The 18836-nt window shown below is 48.5% G+C and overlaps 2 protein-coding genes across 7 annotated transcripts; one reads left to right on the top strand and one right to left on the bottom strand.

Annotated features, from left to right (window-relative positions):
* Positions 1-258: 258 nt before the first annotated feature.
* LOC121590917 (mucin-19) lies at positions 259-15533 on the bottom strand. Of its 6 annotated transcripts, none has more exons than XM_041911099.1 (7): positions 15515-15533; positions 12567-13453; positions 11310-11408; positions 10559-11236; positions 9752-10354; positions 5063-9656; positions 259-4957 (listed from the first exon to the last, which is right to left on the bottom strand). In XM_041911099.1, the coding sequence occupies exons 2-7, from the start codon at positions 13125-13127 to the stop codon at positions 4908-4910; spliced, it is 6585 nt and encodes a 2194-aa protein (XP_041767033.1). In that variant the 5' UTR covers positions 13128-13453; positions 15515-15533; the 3' UTR covers positions 259-4907. The 6 variants fall into 6 exon arrangements, with proteins under 6 accessions (XP_041767033.1, XP_041767032.1, XP_041767030.1 ...); XM_041911098.1 differs by lacking the exon at positions 15515-15533 and adding an exon at positions 15376-15392; XM_041911096.1 differs by lacking the exon at positions 15515-15533 and adding an exon at positions 14815-15369.
* Positions 15534-15732: 199 nt separating this feature from the next.
* Positions 15733-18766, top strand: LOC121589879. The gene is made up of 2 exons (XM_041909101.1): positions 15733-16472; positions 16552-18766. The coding sequence occupies exons 1-2, from the start codon at positions 15955-15957 to the stop codon at positions 16679-16681; spliced, it is 648 nt and encodes a 215-aa protein (XP_041765035.1). The 5' UTR covers positions 15733-15954; the 3' UTR covers positions 16682-18766.
* The last annotated feature ends 70 nt before the right edge of the window (positions 18767-18836 follow it).

The raw sequence follows: 18836 nt of genomic DNA, 5'->3' as shown, positions 1-18836 counted from the left end.
TGGATAGCGCAACTGTACTTGGGGCAAATGCGCAACACAGTAGTGGTAGTGGTGGTAGCAGGAAGGAGGGTTTCACACCATTTGCTCTTTTCACTTTCCACTTCCGTTTCTTATACACGTCAGCTTAACTACTAAATTATATTTTTACTTCGAGCTGTGAGTGTGTTTGTATTTTACTTGTTTGTTTTTTTTCTCTTCTGCTTGTTCTGTGTGAAAACTATTGTAATTGTATTGTATCGCTGTAAGTGTGTGTGTGTGTTCTTGTGTTCGTATATAAGTGTGTTGATACCAGTGTACCTGCTTTGCGTTGTTATCTATTGCAATTTCTATTACGATAAATGGGGGGCGGGAAAAGGGGGCGGTTGTTTTGCTGCTGACTTCTAATATATTCCCTCTCTCGCTTTCTCTAAACCGGCCACTCGCTTTCCTTACTTCCTTTTCTTTCCTTCTCCACCGTTCATTACGCATCATTTTCTTTAACCCTCGTTTGTTTTGCCACCATCCTTCTACCCCCGTGCACACTAGCGCGTTTTTGCCATTTTTAGCAACAACAACAAAAAAAAAAGAACCTCCATTCCCTCTCCCTCATATCTTAGTGTTTCTCTTTCATTCTCTGCTCACTTACCAACTTTGGGTTCACAATGCTCTTCTTGCTCCTTTTCTCCTTCACTCCTCCTACTTTCTCATTTTCGCGCGTTTTCTTAACAGTCCACTAATTTCTTCTTTATTTTTTCACCATTGCATTTTCATTTGCACTTCTTCTTCGTGCATCCTAAGTTGTGTGTAAATGGGGATTTGTTTGTGTGCTTGATTTTTTCCTCCACTTATTTATTCCTCATTTTCACTTTTGTTGCATTATTGTGTATGTGTTTGTGTGTTTTTTTTTTTTGAGTTTATTTCTATATTTTTTCAGTTTTGCGCTCCTAGCATAATTTATTATTTCTTTTTTTTTACTTCTCCTTCGACGTACTCATTTTTTTTGTAAATTTTCTCTTTTCCGAAACTATCTAATGTATGTGTGGGTATGTTTGCGTGTTCGTTTTTTTTTGTTTTGTTACTGCCCCGTGGACAAATTTTTGCTGCCTGTCTGTTTTTGTTCGTGTTATTCAGCTTTTACGGCGCGTCCCGCATTTCCGTGTCTATGATTTCCTTTTCTCTGTGACTCGTGAAGGCAGTTTCCTCAATGAGTGTCGCACGATTTTGTTTGTATGTGTTATTTGTTGTTCTTTATCCTTTTCTCCATTCCCCATCTTTTTCCATGAACCAGTCTCCACCGGGGGTTGTTGCCCAATGAGGACTTACTAGCCACGATTGCTGCACAACGCTTGCTTTTCCTCTTTTGCTTTTGGCTGGATTTGTGTGTTATTGTTTTTTTTTTTCGGAAATAATTTTTCCACCCTTTGATATTTTTAAAGGTAGCTCTTATTCTTTAACGAACACAACATAATGCGAATCCCACACGAAGCGCTATCCGCTCCGTTTTTTTGCTCTTCCCGTTGACTTTTTTGTTGAATTCATTGATTCCTTCTTTTTTGCCTAAGTTTCCTAATGACTATAGTTATACATTTTAAGCTTTTTTTTTTCGCTAGTCCGTCTGCCTTCCATGTTCTTTTACCATTTGCCTTTCTATCGACTTTTCCTAACAAAAGCTCGTTCTCTTTCCTTTCCATGCTTTTCAGCAAACACCAGCAGCTTGTTTTCTGTTTTTTCATACTTTTATGTTTCTTCATTCAACCGCGCACATTTTGCATACACTGCATCTTCCACAAACCGTGCATGTTTGCGCTTTTTCTGCTCTCCAATTCTTCTTTCAATCTCTTGCTCTCCCTTCCAACGGACAGTAACGAATTGCCTTGGCTTTAAATATAGTATATGTATATATGTATGTATATATATATATATAATATAACTCTTAATTACAGTAGCTCTGATCCGTGTGTGTTTTTGCAGTCCTTAGATCGATTACTTTTACCGGCATGGCGGCTTCTTGCTTGTGAGAAGAAGAAACACGAACGAAAAAAAACACGATACTGTCGGCAAGGCATGCTCTTTTCGTGTTTCCCTCTCCATTGCACTGACTGTGCCACCACCACGTTTGATGACAACAATCTAGCAGTCGAGCCTTTACCCCTAAACCCCGTAATGCTGCTGTGTTTGGTGAGTTGACTCGCCTTGTCACACGTTCCGAGCCGTCCGAACGTGAAGGACCGTTTCTTCGGCTATCCCCACCGCGTGACCGCGTATCTTTTTTCTCTTTCTTATTTCTAGTAACATGCAAACATCCTCCCTTTCACTGCCCATGAGAGTGGTGTGTGATTTCACTGGCATTGTATGAATTACGATTGTGTTCATGCTGCTGATCTCCACTACCAAAATCCAACCACGATTGTTAACTCAATCCTCACTCTCCACACAGTCACGGTCTACTTATTTTTGTTCTTTTCTCCTACCCTTCGCCGTTGCTCTTGCTTTGCAGTTCGCAGCTTCCACACCCCGCACGACTGGCTCCTTCCTGGACATGTGCACACATGTCATGTTTCACACGGGAAGATGATGATTCTGTATTATTACGAGAAGATCTTCCTAACACTTATCACGCTGCCGCACGTTACTGCACACCTGGAGTACATCCGCATAGCATCTCCCTAGCGACCGGCAGAGGCCCGATCTCCGGCCTTTGCAGTGAACATCCTTCGAACGTGCACCTGCTGTAACTGCATACTGCAGCAGGGCTGCAGCCCCGTGCAATACACCACTAACTATTATTTGTTCTTGTTTACTACATCTAATGTTATATAACATAACTAATGTTTGCCTTCTTTCGCGTGATTCTGCTTCCCTTTTTATAGCGTTTTTCAGTATTTTCTCTCTTCTCTACATCACCGCTCGTTTAGTTACTAAAATCACATTGGTTGTTATGTTACCTTTCTTTTTTCCGTTTTTTTCCTCCGTTTTCGTTTCAGTAATAATTTATTCGCACGCACTATTTTACACAAGAACACGCACAACACTCACACACATTCATTCACACTTCCCGCACAAGTCACCCGTTCGTTCTGTTTCTTTCTCTCTCTCTCATGCACACACACACGCACACGATACTTCTTATATCTAGCGTTTTACTTTTTTTGCCAAGCAACAATCGATTGCTGTTTGTAGAATAGTAGCTTGTTTCGCTTTATCACTGGATGCAGTGCGCTACAATTCAGTAGACGTTTCAGCATCCGATTGCTGCTGGTGCTCCACCAATTCACCACCCATTCACACCGTACAACACACAACAGCCTCGCACAAGCACACCAGCACGATTGCGCAAATCGGTGCAAAACCATGCCTACTTGTTTTTAACACATGCTACCATCATTATCGCTTGTTTTCCATCGTACGCTAAACTATCCTAAGTGACTTTCGGCTGTTTTCTTTTCTGGTTTTATTTTGTTTAACAATCTTTCATTTTTCCGCTACCCCACAAATTAAAGTGTTTAACAGCTATTACAAGGTAGATAGGGAGAAGGTTCCGCTATTCTTACACATGGTTACATCTTCTTCCACTTTATGTCACATTCCGTTCTAACGCTCTGCTAAAGCTGCTCCTGCATCACTGTATCGCTGTAGTGTGTAGTGCCATGTTTAGGTGGAGCTTGTGTAAACGCAATGGAACTCCCCCAAACGATACACACATACACACGTTCCAATACGCCGAATGTCTGTGAACGTTAATGATACTGTCGATGCAACAGTAGGTAGAAAGTTGGGGAGTTTTCTCTAGACCAATGCAATGTGAAACGAAGAAGGAAAAAATAAGAATGGAACAACGGAAAACCCATCACATGGGGTGCGCGTCATAGCTCATCCTGACCTGACACCTCGAGATTTTCTCCTGAACGGGCACACGCACATTTTACATTCAGTCGCGCAATCTGCCTGAAGCAACAACTGTGTTCGATACGGATCGAAAAAAGGGATCAAGCTCCTGTATAAGGATAGCGGCGGCTTATTGGTTTACTGCTTACTGCGCTGCCCATATGGCAATGATGCAATGGAACCACCAGTGCACAATTTCAAACGTAGAGACTACTCGTTTATTAGCGACAGTGACGGTAGAAATGGCACGAACGGATAGGTTACGTTTTGCATAACAAACATCGTGTATCGCTCTCTTGAACATTTGCTGCTAAAATAGAGATCTTAGAGCATGTGGCATTCAAATGGGAGGAAAGAGAAATCGATACAATCAGCGATGAAGGGATAAAAAGTGCAGTTCGAAGTTAGTGTGCGGATGTGCATGTTTGTGAGCAACTTAGTACATTGTGTAATGAATAAAGAATAGAAAACGAACGATACCTAAATACACTGATCCGGGGCAGCAGAGCGTTCATAAACGGTGTGATTCGTCGCCTAGTTGAAGATGCATACTGGTTTCGCTGTTTAGCGTTCTTAAACGCATCATATATATGTTAGATATACTTTTTTACGCTTAACTACTATACAACACTCACACACAAACGTGCGCGCGCGCACACTCGCGCACTCTAGTTCGGTTGGTTGTGCATCCTCTCTGAACCCTGTTCAATGAATCATCGGCATCGGGGGCTAATGGTTCCTACTTTTGCGAATGCTAAGCATTTTCTGTTTACGTTTTTTTCCTTCTCTTTTGTTTTTGTCGATTTCGTAAACCATAGGCTTCGGTTCATCATATTGTTTTTGACCTCGACGTTTCACAGTAAGCGCGTTATGTTTGTTTTATGCTCCTTTCATCTACAAACTATGTGACTTAGTGACTGATACACTGATACGACTAATTCTCACGACGTTCATTACTTCTTCTTGCTGTGTTTATTCTACCATCACGGCCTATTGCTGTAGAAATTGTGTACCTCTTCTTTACCACACAGCCGCGCGCGCTTTTACTTATCCTCGTAGTACTTCGTAGAACCGCAAATGGCATCTTCCCAAGCTGAAAATATGTAATTCGTATTTAGAAAGACATTCTTCGATCGATAGCTTTGCTAGCGCCACAATTACACGTTACGTAATAGTTAAAATACACTGCACCACATACCTGTTCCTACGAAAAACACAATCTTATCGTGATTGTATTCGGTTGTGTGCACTTGCTCTGGTGCAATGAAACGCAGATTGATCTCTTTCATCTTCTCACGCACCATCGGTTGCTGCGCTGGCTTCGTTGTCGGTTCGACGGAGCCGACCGACGAAGAGGATTGTTGCGATGGCGACGCCGTTGAATGTGTCTGCGCGGCAGTGTCAACCGTCATTATTTGAACCTTGGGCAGTTGCTGTTGCTGTTGTTGTTGCTGCTGCTGTTGCTGTTGCTGATGGTAACTTTGAGCAATACTATTATTGTTTGTTACTGCAATGGCCGGTGCCACGGCCTGTGGTTGGTGGTGTGTTGTGGCATTGTTGTTGATTAAATCGTTCTGCACGGTCGCCGGTGAGGCAAGCTCCTTGATGACGGCAGCCGGCTGCGGAACGATCAGGGCTGCTGCTGGGGCAGCAGCAGCAGCTGCAGGAACAATCAGCGGAGCGGTAACAGCAACGGGCGGAAGAGCGGGCGCTGCCGGCAACAACACGTACGGTGCGGCCGTCGGCACAATCGCCAACGTGGAGGGTAGCGGCGGTGGTGGAACCGTTATAAGATGTCCGGTCGGCATCGCCACTACAGGCGGGGCGGCAGCAGCAGCCGGATTACCGTTAGCATCCTTCACCGGTACGGCAACGGTAGCAGTGACCCCCGGCACAGCACCACCAGTCACCGGTGTCATAACGGGCGGTGGAAGAGCATACTGATTGTGATGGTGCTGTTGGTGGTGGAGCGGCGGTGGCGGCGGCGGTTGATGCTGCTGCTGCTGTGGCTGCTGCACGTGATGCCGTATTGGGGGCGGTCGGACGGAACCGGCCACCGATTGCACCGCCGGGGTGAGATGTGGCGGCGGTAGGGTCGGGGGCGGTTGCGTGTAGATCGGATGCAACAGCAGCGAGGGAGCGACCGGCGGTGGCTGATGGAATATGTTCGCGCCGGTTACGGCACCATCGTGGGTGGCCTCATTTACGTCACCCAGCGGATCGCCGGCAACCATTTGTACCACCGGGTGCGCAGGTTGTTGCTGGTAACTATTGCACGTGGTGGACGAGGACAGGGACGCCGACGAGGACGAAACGGAGGACGATCCGGACGACGGTGATGTCTTGCTGCTGCTGCGCGTATCGTCTAGTGGGGCCGTCGGAGACAGGGCGACTTTCGGCTGGCGTTGCTGCATCAACCCGTAATCGAGATCCGCCGTTTGCACTGCCGTACTGTTGCTGCTGCAAGACGAGGAAACCGGCGGTTCGCTGCCTGCCACAGTACCACCGGTACCGCCACTATTGCGGCGCTGCTGCTTGCCCTTGCTTTTCGGCGGTTCGCGACAGTTGGCGCCATCTCCCCCTTCGAGCAGCTTGCGATCTTCCTCGCTGAAATCTCCAAACAGCAGCTCCTGGTCGATATCGAAGCCGAACGTAAATTCGTTCGATTTCGGTTCGTTGTCGTTCACGATGATCACCGCTGGACGATTCTTATTTCGGGTTAGCTGATTGTTGCTGTTGCTTGCCGTACCCGGCGCTGTAGTCGAGTTGCTGCTACTACCGGTTGCCTTATTTCCAGCCGCAGTAGACGCGGTTGGAAGCTGCTGTTGTTTATCCTTTTTGTTCCGCTTGCCAGTCGTAGACGTTTGCTGGGACGCCGGCGAAGGACCGTCGGCGGGCCCATGAGACTGCTGCTGTTGCTGTGGCTGGGGCGATGTTTGGATGAAGTGGATAGTATTCACACCCGGCCCCCCGTTCATGGGACTTCGCGTATCAAACGGTAACATCGTGGTGGAGTGTGAATCAGTGTCAATCACCATAGCATTCGTAGCATGATTCCACGACTCGGTACTGCTGGCGGCCGACTGTTCCACTTCCGTGCCGTGCTGCTGTTGCTGTGCCGGTGGTGGTGCAGCAGCAGTGTTTGCCCCGTTACCACTGAGATCCTTTTTCGCTTTGCCCTTCTTTGATGCTGTCGGATTTGCCGGTGCTGAGGGGTTGGAGGGGCTCGACGTCTGTGTGCCAGTAACGTTGGAAGCGGCGGCCACCTGCCCGAAGCTCAACGGGTTTGAAGCAGCCGCGGGATTGCTGCCGGAAACGATTGCAGCACCAGCTGCTTTTGACGCGTTTTTGCCATTGGCCACATTGGCGGAACTCGCATTTGCTGATACACCCGTGCCGGTGACCGGATCCGCACTGTTGTTCGCTCTCGCGTGATGATAGCTCTTGACCGTTTTCTCCAGCGCCGGGTAGTGTTCGTTCGAGTAGTAGATGTCATTATTATCGACACTTTTCGACTTGTGTAGTGACGCTTTGGTACCATCGGCAACAGTCTTTACCGGATGTCCACTGCTGGCGGTGTGTGATCCGCCAGTCTGCTGCTGTTCGTTGCTACCACTGCCAAATGTGGCACCGGTCGCAGTAACGGATGCGGACTGCTGCTGCTGCTGCTGTCTGTTTGTCTCATCGTTCGAGTTGTTCACAGCCGTGAGCAAACTTTGCGAGTACGTTGCCCGCGTCGTTGCACTAGCTCCTAGTGTATGACTACTGCTGCTACTATTGCTACCCGCGCTGTTGCCATTCCCAGTGCTGCTATTTACAGTTCCGCCGCTATTGTTGCACGTGGCATGCGACAGTGCTTGCAGATGGGGGCCGCCCGACGACGCAGCAGCGGACGCCGGCTGCGATGGTATCAGCGAGTGATGATGCGGATGGAATTGCTGCGATTCGACTAGTTGCGGGAACGCTTCCGATGAGTTGAGATCTTGAATCACGTTCGCGTTGGCAGCAGCGCTCGAGCTGCCTTCGGCATGATTGCCCAAACCATCTCCAGCGCCAGCGGACAAACCAGCTCCGCCAGCACCATTCGCACCACCGGTGCCCAGTCCTGCCTTCTCCACATTGGCAATACGTGCAATTTCGGCGTAAGACTGCGACGTTGCCGTACCCTGGCGCTGTTGACTAGTGTGCTGCTGTTGCTGCTGTTGATTGGCTTTACCTTTCGACTGCTGCGGCTTTTGTTGCTGCTTGCGGGACGCGTTCGTTTCGATCGGCAACGAGTGAACCGAGTCGGCATCGCTCGAGTCAGACTTTTCCGACGGTGGAACAGAGGAAGTCGATTTTCGTCGCGATACATCGTTGTTCATGTACACCTCACGATCTGCGGTGAAATGACTGCTGACGGAATGGTATCTACCACTGTTACCACTTACAGCAGAGCCACCACCACCACCACCACCGCTACCGCCACTGTTACCACTATTGCTTGCGTTTCGAGCATAGCCTCCTCCGCTAGGGATCGGGGCCGACGCGCCTTGGTACCGCCGATTAACCAACGACGATGCTGTCACGGTAGCATTAGTCGCATCTTCTGAGCCGAGAATTTGTGCCTTCTTTTTTGTCTTTTTCTTTTTTGTGACAACGTGAAAATCGGACGCCTCTCCGCCGGTGCCGACGCTTCCACCGCCAAGGGCGGTTAACGATTCTACCGACATTCGTAGCGAGTCGCGCTTCTTACTGTTATGATTTACTGCCGACGGCCCATCGGATACGTTCGTTGCGGCAGAGCTGGCATTCTTACTGTTGCTAGTCGGTACAGCAGTCGTTACATTGTGATCTTTGGCCTTTTTACCCTTTCCACCCACGGTCGTCGATGCAGTCGTGGGAGCGCCGTCCTCCTGAACCGCACCAGCAGACGCATCGTTGCCGAAGAAACTTAACTCCTCCGTTCCCCAAGATCTTCGCTCCGACCGTTTGCCGCCGCCGCTGGAACCACCACCACCGTCCTTGTTATTGCCTGCTAAGTTAGTTGCCGATGCAGCGGAATCATTGCTACTATTCGTGTTGGCGGCAGCGGTTTGGGCAGATTTTTTCGATTTGCTGTTGCGCAGCGTTACTGCCGGATCCGTTTCCTGGGCACGAGCCTTTTCGACGTGGTTTTGCCGAGTGTTTTCTTCCTCCACCTTCTTCCTACTGCAGCTGCTAAGCTCCTCGAGCGAATTACTTTTCTTCATTTTGGCCGCACGTTCCCGTTTCTTTTCGCTCTTGCGCTTCGACTTCTCTTCGCCTCCAGTGTCGACGCTTCCTACACCACCACCACCGCTCACGCTGTTGTTGGTGGTACTGGCACCGGTCTGTTTGGCGTTTGCATGCTTTGCATTCATTCCGCCAGCTCCGCTTCCACTGTTCAAGTTGCCACCGCCTCTCGCCAGCTGCAGCGATGACTGTTGCTGCTGCTGCTGTTGTTGCTGCTGCTGTTGCTGCTGCTGCAACTGCAGCTGCTGCTGCTGCGATAGCTGGTGCTGTGGCTGCTGCGACTTATCGTTGTCCGTGTTTTCAATGTAGCTGACCAGGGCCTCGATGTCGGACTTGCCCCGATAGCCGGCAATATTTTCCGGCACTACCACCACAGTGTTACGGTCGGATTTGGGTTTGCGAGGCTTTTTGCCCCCGGTTCCGCTGCCACTGCCGCCGCCGCTGCCCATCTGATTGCCACTGCTCGAGGATCCTAGACCACCGCCACTGCCACCGCCGCCAAACTGGGACACGGAGTTAGCATTCTCGTCGAACTTTTGCTAAAAAAAAAAAAAACAAGAGTGGAGATATTAAGCCAATCAATAAGCATATATATAAGATACAAGCAAGGTCGTTTTTGCTACCAAAAACCTACCTGTATTGTCGGGTAGGTGAGACTGCTTCTGGGGGTGGATATGAACTGATTGCTTGACGAAAGCACCGACTTGATGGCGGACTGATCCACCTTGCTGCTGTCGATCATGCACTTCACTGCCGGATATGTGGAACCGAGCTGGACTGCCTCTAGCATTGGCAACGAAACGGTTTTGTCGACATGATGCACCGACGATGGGCGGTTCACGCTGCAAGACTGGCCAATCTCCAGGCTTGCCTGTGTCGTGTACTGTGGCTTCGGGTAGCAGAACGTTTTCTTTGCCGTCGAAATGCCGCCAGCTCCGGCCGACGAGCCAACGAGGTTCGTTCCGCCGCTGCTACTGCTAGTGCTGGACGTGCTGCTGTTGCTGCTGTTACCATTTCCATTCCCGTACGTGTCTGCGCTCGAGCCTCCGCCGTACGCGAGGCTTGAACCGGTGGTAATAGATGAGGCGCCCATTCCACTGCCACTACCGGCAGCGCCACCGGTGCCGCTCGTACCACCGGCAGCAGCAGACGTTCCGTTGGAGGGACCCATTCCCATCATTTCGATTTCGTCCGCGCTTGAGTCGTAGTGATTGTTCTGAGACACAAACATACACAACTGAATACATTAACCAGATGGGTGTGGGTGTACTTTTACGTTCCCCCTAATGCCTGAACCCAACGACGTGACACACAAGGTGTTGTGGATAAACGCGAGGAGTGCTTGAGCAATCAGCAACCAGCCACAAAAGCAAATTGCCTCTGCAAACTCTGAACACTGAGTTTATCCACAATCGCCCAGTGTCGAGCATCGGTCACTTACCTGTTGCAGTGCGTTGTTTGCATGTCCGGAATACATATCCCGGAAACCGCGATGACCGGATGGGCCCTCGTCCGAGTCCAGTTCACCCATATTGATAACAGTATGCGCTGCTGGACCAGTTCCCGAGCCAACGATTCCACCGCCCGACATGGACCCGGCGCCCGTGCATCCACCAGTACCACCGTCACCGCCACCGGCCGCACCCGGTTGAGATTCCTCCCCGGCCAGGCCGCTCCAATCACTCGCACCGATCGGATTCAGTGGCGCCGATTGCAGCAGCGCGCCGTAATCATTGCTTTTGGCAGCAAACTTCGCCGACGTCGACTTGAGCGGGCGGCGCACCTCGTTCAGGAACGGCTGCTCACTGATGTAGGACGGTGTGGTCGTTTCGTTCACGTTACTAGGCAGACTGCCGCCCTCGCGCTGCCTCGAGGAAACAGACGATATTTGACGCTTGTTGCGGGACCCACCATGGCCCCCACCGCCATGCCGTTTGTGGGAGAGGCTCGATCCGGTGCAGTACTCGGTGTAGCCGTACTCCTGCTTGGTCGCCTCCGTAATGTCCTGCAGCGAGCCGCCCTGCGTCGGACGCGCGGAGGCCCGTTTGCTGTGCACCGGCCGGCTGGTGAAGGAAAAGTTCTGCTCCTGGTCTTCGCGCTCCGTTTTACTCAGCAACTCCTGTAAGCAATGTACGTTAATAAGAGCTCGGACTGGCGATTCTGGAACACACATTTCCACTGGCAATACGTACGTTAAATGTTGCGCTCTTGTGCTCCCGATCTTTCGGGCACTTGTAGGTGATCGCTTCATCCAGCAAAGCTTTCAAAGCATCTTCATTCATGGTTGCGAGCTGAAATGGAACCGTAGAAAAAATGTCCTGTTAAATTCAAATTCAATATCAAACCTCAACTAGCATTGTGCTGGGTCAAACAATCACAATCCAAACTTCTTATGAAATGCCCAACGAAGACACACTGCAAACAATTTGGTCATTTCTGTGTATACACACACCGAACATGCATATTCTAGAGTACACGAGATAAGGATAAAGTTAGGACATTCCCAAACTATGAGAAACTCCTATTTGCACCGAGTCGTCGGTGTGTATGCCCAAATTGCATATTGCATACACGTGCGTTTTCGCTAAACTCCTATATTCTCGCATATCCTAGTGATGAAAATGTTCAAAATAAAATTCAGATGACCAACACGCACACTAGCATACTTTTTCATCATCTCGCCATAATCACACAAAACACACACACACACCCATACATTTCATATCATCAAGCTGATGACATACGAAAACATCGAATTCATCGCATCGACGATACACGATAGGTAGGTGCGCCAATATTTACAAAAAAAACAGTAGAAAAAGGAAACAATATTCTACAAATTTCACAAAACTAACGTTATACACCCTCATTTAACGCTAGTTCTGTAAGAAACATTAGTTCCACACGGTCAGAGCGTACTTTGCAGCATACGATTGCCGCACACAACACAACATGTTTGACATTTCGCTTATGCAGCTTCGATGTGTTGCGCGTGTGTGAGTGTCTCATCTTTTCCCCGATGATGAAAAGCAACCTGCTATCCGCACACAATTATGCACACAACACACACTACCATTGCAATGTGCTGGACAGAGAAGGCACACACAAAAGCACACAGCACACATACACACACTCGCGCTCGCAGCAACATGCAGCACACAAATTCGGCAAGCAGAAAACACTCTGCAAAATCGAACCCTATTCTGACAGTTCGCTTAATTTCAAACGTCAGATTAGCAAATATGGCCGAAAATTTTGCCATTTCATTGCCTAGGTAAAATAACTAAAATATTTCCAACGACCGTTCTCCGAAACGCCGAACACAGTAGAAAAGCATTGCAATGCAGGCATAGGAAGAATCTGGGAATGGGTTATTCCGCAACCACAATGATGTCACTTGTACTGTACACCGCGCCCCATTCGCACAGACGAGCACGAGCGATACCTACCGGTTCCTGGGCGAACGACGGCTGGGTGCTGCTACTGCTGCTGCTGTTATCTTTGTTGTTACCGGCGGTAGCTAAAGATGACGGGTTCTTGCTGCTTTCTGTCCCTTTAGCGTGGCTGCTGGATGCGGTTGCTGCAGCAGTTGCCGGCGCTTGGGCGGTTGACGATGACGATGATACCTTCACCGCAGTAGCCGGAGTGGTCGTAGTGGTCGTTGTCGCAGCCGACATGGCCATCGTTGTGATGACGGGCGGTACTACTGCCACAGCAGCAGCGCCGGATGGGCTGGCATTTGTTGTTCCTACTTTGCTGTTGTTGATTGAAGCGCCCGTGGTGTCGGCCGTGCCGGAACGATTATTCACAGTTGCTTCACTGGCAACGCCTCCAACGGTGGTAGCTGATGGTGTGGTGACGGTGGGGGTGGCGGTGGTAGTGCTGCTGCTGCTGGCGGTGCACGTACGATCGGTCGTTTCGCCGGAAGTCGATTGTCCCTCGTGCTTTGCTGCCTCATTGCCAGGTTTGTCGGGCGCCTTGGGCTGCCCAAGTTCTGGCGAGGGAGCCATCGTACGATTCCGACTACGATTCCACAACCGACCGGTGGCGGAAGTGTATTCCGCCCCCCGTTAGGGAACCGCACACCACCCCTAAAACAGGAGATGTATCACTTCGGCCTCTCTTGCTCGCCCTTTCCTTCTCTCCGGACCCACAAAAAACCAAAGCAATGCTACACCGTTCACAAACCCCCGTACCCCGCGCTACGGCTGATGGGGGGCTCTGTATGATTGTGGTTACCGGTCGCTAACACCCTTCCCCGCCTCCCTTTGCCTTCACTGACAGACACACGTAGTTTTATATGTCTCTTCTATCCTGCCCGCGCGCTCGTCACGTCCTAGATGGGAAATTCAGATACGAAACAAAGCAAAAGGTTGCCATCAAGCACAAGCTTTTCCACGCACGGTCGCACGGATTTGCACTTAAATATACGAATCACATCACAGAAACAAACGATGATGTCGGGCACTGCTGAAACAATTTCTTCGATTTCAACCCCACTGGACCCGAGACGGACCCATACACAGCCGGATGGATAATTGTTTTTACTTGTTTTTCCTTTTCTGTGCACACACTACCAATTTCTATACACTTTGCACACGCTGCACTATTTCCTCTGAATGGGAATATGTATAAAGATCGCCTTTACATAAATACCGGCTATATAGATATTAATGTACATACACATACGCCACTGGCTCGTGCTTCGGAAATCTACTTCCTGTGTGAATTTTCCAACGCGCACAGCACACCGAGCCTACTACATCCGGACGCTGCGCTATGCCCTAAGATGGCAAAATACTTCTTCCTTCTAGTCTTCAGCGCATTTCGCTCCACGGCGGGTAAGAAACGCAGCCGGGGTGGTACGTGTGTTCACTCTGCTGTAGTAGCTGCAGCTGCTGCTGCTGCTGCTGCTTCGGTGCGGTGCGCTGCCTTTTACCGTACGCCACACCGGCGGCTCCGAGAAGAAACCGACGTGCCAGAAAATCACTCTTCGCCGCCCCTCATCCGTTCACCCGCGCACACACACATCCGTTGCTACACCACCGCACACACAGTATTCATCGCGTACGTACTTGACAGCCGCGAGACCGCCACTTACTTAGATTCGCTGCGGCTGTATGCGTACATACTCGCGTGTCGGCGTGTGCGTACGTTAGTGTGTACGTGTGTATGTGTGTTTGTGTCTGTACGTACGTACCGTAAGGGGGCTCTTGGTGGTGTTGGTAGCTTCGCAGACACGATAGCTCGAGGAAACCTTTTTCTTCTAGCCCTTTTCTTTTCGACGTTTCTACGTCTGTGACCTACGTCGTCTTCTGCTCTTGTTGCTGTTGCTGCTGATATCAGAGCGCCCCGCGACGTCTTCAAACTCCACACATGCACACGCACACAACACACACACACATACACTATACTCTCACACTCACTCACACTCACGCACATTCACTCACACCACCACACCTGAATTTATTCCTTTCGTACTTTCATGCTCACTATTTTTTCCATACACTCGATTTTTCACTCTTTTCACACCGCACTGTGAAACACGAAAATCACCGTCACCGAACATGCACAACGGACGCGGTGGTACATACTTTACATTCTGCACACTACGTACATGAGGATCACACACACTCCACACTAGGGAAGGGAGGTGGCGACGACAACGACGATTTGCACCGCAGCCGTAGACATTACCCGTATTTGGAGTTTTTTCCTCGCTCCGGGAATAACCAGAAGCGGCAGCTTGATGAATGCAGCAAGAAGAGGAAACTGTCCAATACATAGAGTGTGGCACAAGAACACAATGTATCGTTCTTCCACTGACCACGGGTCCGTGCCCGTTCTCGGTTAGCGAGAAAAATGGGGCTGCTGGTGCTGCCCGTTAGGCCACCTTTTGACGGCAACTCGCCATAGCCGTACAGTTCTACACACAGCTACACTCTCTTCCCGTCTGACACATCTTTTCTGCAAAGAGCTGCTGCTGGTTTTTTTCGGAACGATGGTGGCCGCGACAGCTCGTGCTACATTTTCTTCCGCTCGGGTTGTGCACTTTGCGAACAACTTTCCGGGCGACCCGTCGGTGCTAATGTTCAGTTCACTGCCTTTTTCCACACGGGCAAGCCCGTTCTTTTTACCGAATTACACACTGAAGACGATGCAAATTGGCAATCGAAAAACATGACACCACTGAATTCTGCTGAACGTCACGTTTGACAGCTCGCACAAGCCTCGAATTGTCGTGGTTTTCTTTTTTACCCTGAAAACAATTTCACACAATTTTACAAACAGAGCACCGCGAGCACACAAACAACACACCAACCGTTGGTAGAAGATTTCTTCCGACTGCAAAAATATGTGCGAAATACCTAGAATAGCAGAGGAAACTTCTTCTTACCTTCACTTTGCCGCTAATGCAAGGCACATCGACGAACTCTACCACTGTCCAGCTACGTCGGGTGCGAAAAAAACATCGAACAGGCAAATTTTTGTTATGTCGTTCATTTTCAAGCAAATGATGACCACTGTTATGATGCTGTCACAGCATTGAATTATTCTCAAAATATTTCTTTTTTTAGCAACGGACTATTGATTCAGCCCGAAAAATAAGTAAAATGTCTTGCCTTAGGCAATGAAACAACAAATAATTTTCCATTTTGCACAGTTAGTTTACCCAGCCAGAATCGTACAGCAGCATTTCTTTCCAGGGAATTCCAAGCAGGCGGTGTGTGTGGGGACATTCACAACGGCATACAAACTGACAGCATGTTCAGTTTTGCTTTGCAGTCTCCCCCCGCGCATCGTGCCTGTTGATTCAAATTGTAGCCAACCAAACCGATGGACCAAGCGACCCAACCGTACGAAGGAGTGCACTGCGACGAGTGTCACTATTGGTTTAGCAAGCTGTACCTGTTCAAGCAGCACCACCGGAAATGCCACAGCGATCTCGGCGAGCTGATCGATCTGCCCCCCTTGCCCGCGTTTGCCAACACGGTGAAGCTGCACAATCTCGAGGACGAGCTGTGGTTCGCTATACTGCACACCTACGAAGGGAAAACGGTGCTGATGCGCATATTTGAGGCAGAAACTCACGCCACAATGCGAATCGCAAATCAGCGCGACATGGAGCAGCAACGCAAACGGCTGGTACGGAAGGGCGCCGGGGACACCATTACGATCGGCGTCCTGTACGATGTGTATCCCGAAATCAATGCGGAGGATACGCTTAGCTTTAAGGTCGTTCCGCGCATCTACTGGGATGTGAGCGAGGATGGTACGAAAACACAGATACCGTCGATGTCGTACCCGGTCACGGGACGCTCGTGCCACCGTGGGCAGTACCCGAGAAAGTTCCTGTAAGTCAGCAGTTCGCATCAGCTCATACTAATCTCTACTGTTTTCGTTGTCATTCCTTGCTGTTTATTTCTATTACAGATTCCCAGAAAATCTCAACACGCGCCACGAACCGGCAAGCTACATCTATAGTGATGTTGTACTGTGTGAGCACAATGCACCTCCTAATCCCTTCTACGTTGAGCTGGAACGAATTGTAAACACACTTTAGTATGTACATAGTTTAGTTTTAACAAATTCTACCCTTTTACAAAATGCATTGTAAGGGTACGATTATTATTGTCACACCCAGGGTCGTGTTCATTTTCAATTGTATTGTTTTCGTTTTGCTTTAGCTAATGTATAACCAAAAACGCCCCAGCTCTTAACATACGACAATACAAAAACACTGAACTAAACAGCCAAAAGCTTTCTGTTCTACTTCAGAAACATGTACGCACTTGGCACAGAATACACAATATTTCCCTCAGCTCCAACCATCGGGGCAATTTAATTAGTTGTTTTGCGTTGGGTTTCCACTTTTTCATGTTAGCTACCCAAAATACCTCCAATCATGTTTCCACCATTTAACTACAAAACTTTGTTGTGGTTTGCCATTCTATCCGCACGACCGCACGTTTAGCAGCACGAACTTTGGTTTGGCCGTTTCCTTTTTAAACACACTGCTACGGTTTCTGTTCCATAGAAATGGTGTGAGTTGCAATCTATCTTCGTTGTTACATTTACTGCACAAAGAAGCGTGTTTCGATTGGTCGTTATACATTTTAACCAAACAATGATATTTAACATGATGGCAATTAGGCAACCGCCTAACACCCGCTACCCAGCCCCGTTTGTCGCGTTTTGTTAGAACGCTGCTAGATTAAGGCATAGCTATGGTGTACATTAAATTCGCGTTTGCCGAAAAAGTTTCAAAATTTGTTGAAGGATGTTTGAAGTCCTTCTGCAAAATGGTGGACCATTTGCTGTGGACAGCACACTGGTTGATCCAAACCGTGGGATGATGCTTTGATCGTCACCGTCATCGTACTTCGAACGGCACATCCATTAAAGGTATATGTTTTTAAGCAAATTTTGCATGCTTCGTTCTCTTCGTGTAGGAGTTTAGCGGAGCCAACGACCAAAAACCTACAGAGCTGTGCAATGGCGCTGTGCGTCATGTGTTGTTTTGAAGAAGAATGCATTACTTTTTTTTTATTTTGGCTGGGAATGGGAGGAAAAATGCTTTAAAAATTGAAAAAAAATCATAAATTACACTGTTGAAATATACATGGTGGCATGAAATTATATGTGTGGCGGATGGTTCAAGGAACTGTCGTTAAATTGTTTGCTACTGTCGTGACAAAACGTTACATGGAAAGCAACGAATTCTCCCCCCAAAAAGAGATTCCCCGGAAGAAAGATGTATCTTCGTGCCTTTTGATCTCGATGTAATCAAATTGAAATGTAACCAAACAAGTTACGCACTACTGAGCTTACCACACCTATCGTTAACCTTTTCACGCCAATGTGTGAACCAGAGGCTGAATGCCCTGAGGATAGTTCCTCTTTAACACGACGCCCCCTTGTGCCAACTGGCCATGTGGAGGAACTCCTGGAACGTTGGAGGCTAAACAAAAAAAAGAATACACCCGTAACCTGAAACTGATGGAGCACCACTTTCACAAGCAAATTGAAGTCACCGGCCATGATGTCGTAGAACCATCACCAGCATATTGGAACGGAAAAATAGGCAGCAGTTCCAGGCAGAACGGCTTGACCATCTCGTACCTACGGTACATTGCGAACGGGTATTAATTTCCTGTTTTGGTTTTCTGTGCACCTAACACCAATCGAACGGTAGACGGCATCATGTGCTGGGATGCAGCACAGCTCTGCTTCAAAACATCCTTATTACCATGTGATTAAATTTAAAGATTGCCGTTCACTCAAACTGTTATCTGCCGATGTCGTGCCGATGTCATGCTACAGAGAAGAATTCTAATTGAATTTGTCGGGCCATCTTGCTCAGGGAGAAAGAATGGAAGCAATGGATTGAACAAACGAACCGGCCATGACAGCATCTAATGGTATCAAATTTCTAAGAAACTGAATTACATTACACAGCTGGACAGTTTTACAGTGATATGGAAAGTAGGGGAACATCAGCATTTGCAGGGGGAAACAATATGTTTTTTTTTACATTTGTGCATTGCGTCTGGTTTGCGTACTTACTGGAAAAGGGACAAATATTTTTCGTTTTTTTTTTTGTTGTTGTCAAACACGCGAAAGTTAAAAGGTAGCACATAAAACATTACTTTATTCATACGACACTCTTTTCAGTCGCGTACAGCAATCTTTTTTTTAACAATAAGATATACACACCC

The sequence above is a fragment of the Anopheles merus genome, chromosome 2R (genome assembly GCF_017562075.2).
Source record: "Anopheles merus strain MAF chromosome 2R, AmerM5.1, whole genome shotgun sequence".
Lineage (NCBI taxonomy): Eukaryota > Metazoa > Arthropoda > Insecta > Diptera > Culicidae > Anopheles > Anopheles merus.
This window is presented reverse-complemented; position numbering and strand designations above follow the sequence as displayed.

Bases quoted from the DNA above. Each gene is read 5' to 3' on its own strand.
- LOC121590917 (XM_041911099.1), bottom strand. From the start codon at position 13,127: ATGGCTCCCTCGCCAGAACTTGGGCAGCCCAAGGCGCCCGACAAACCT. The intron at 11,237-11,309 runs GTACGTATTGCC...CATTGCTTACAG, and splicing joins ACAAGAGCGCAACATTTAAC to GAGTTGCTGAGTAAAACGGA. The intron at 4,958-5,062 runs GTATGTGGTGCA...ACATATTTTCAG, and splicing joins TGTGTTTTTCGTAGGAACAG to CTTGGGAAGATGCCATTTGC.
- LOC121589879 (XM_041909101.1), top strand. From the start codon at position 15,955: ATGGACCAAGCGACCCAACCGTACGAAGGAGTGCACTGCGACGAGTGT. The intron at 16,473-16,551 runs GTAAGTCAGCAG...TTTCTATTACAG, and splicing joins CAGTACCCGAGAAAGTTCCT to ATTCCCAGAAAATCTCAACA.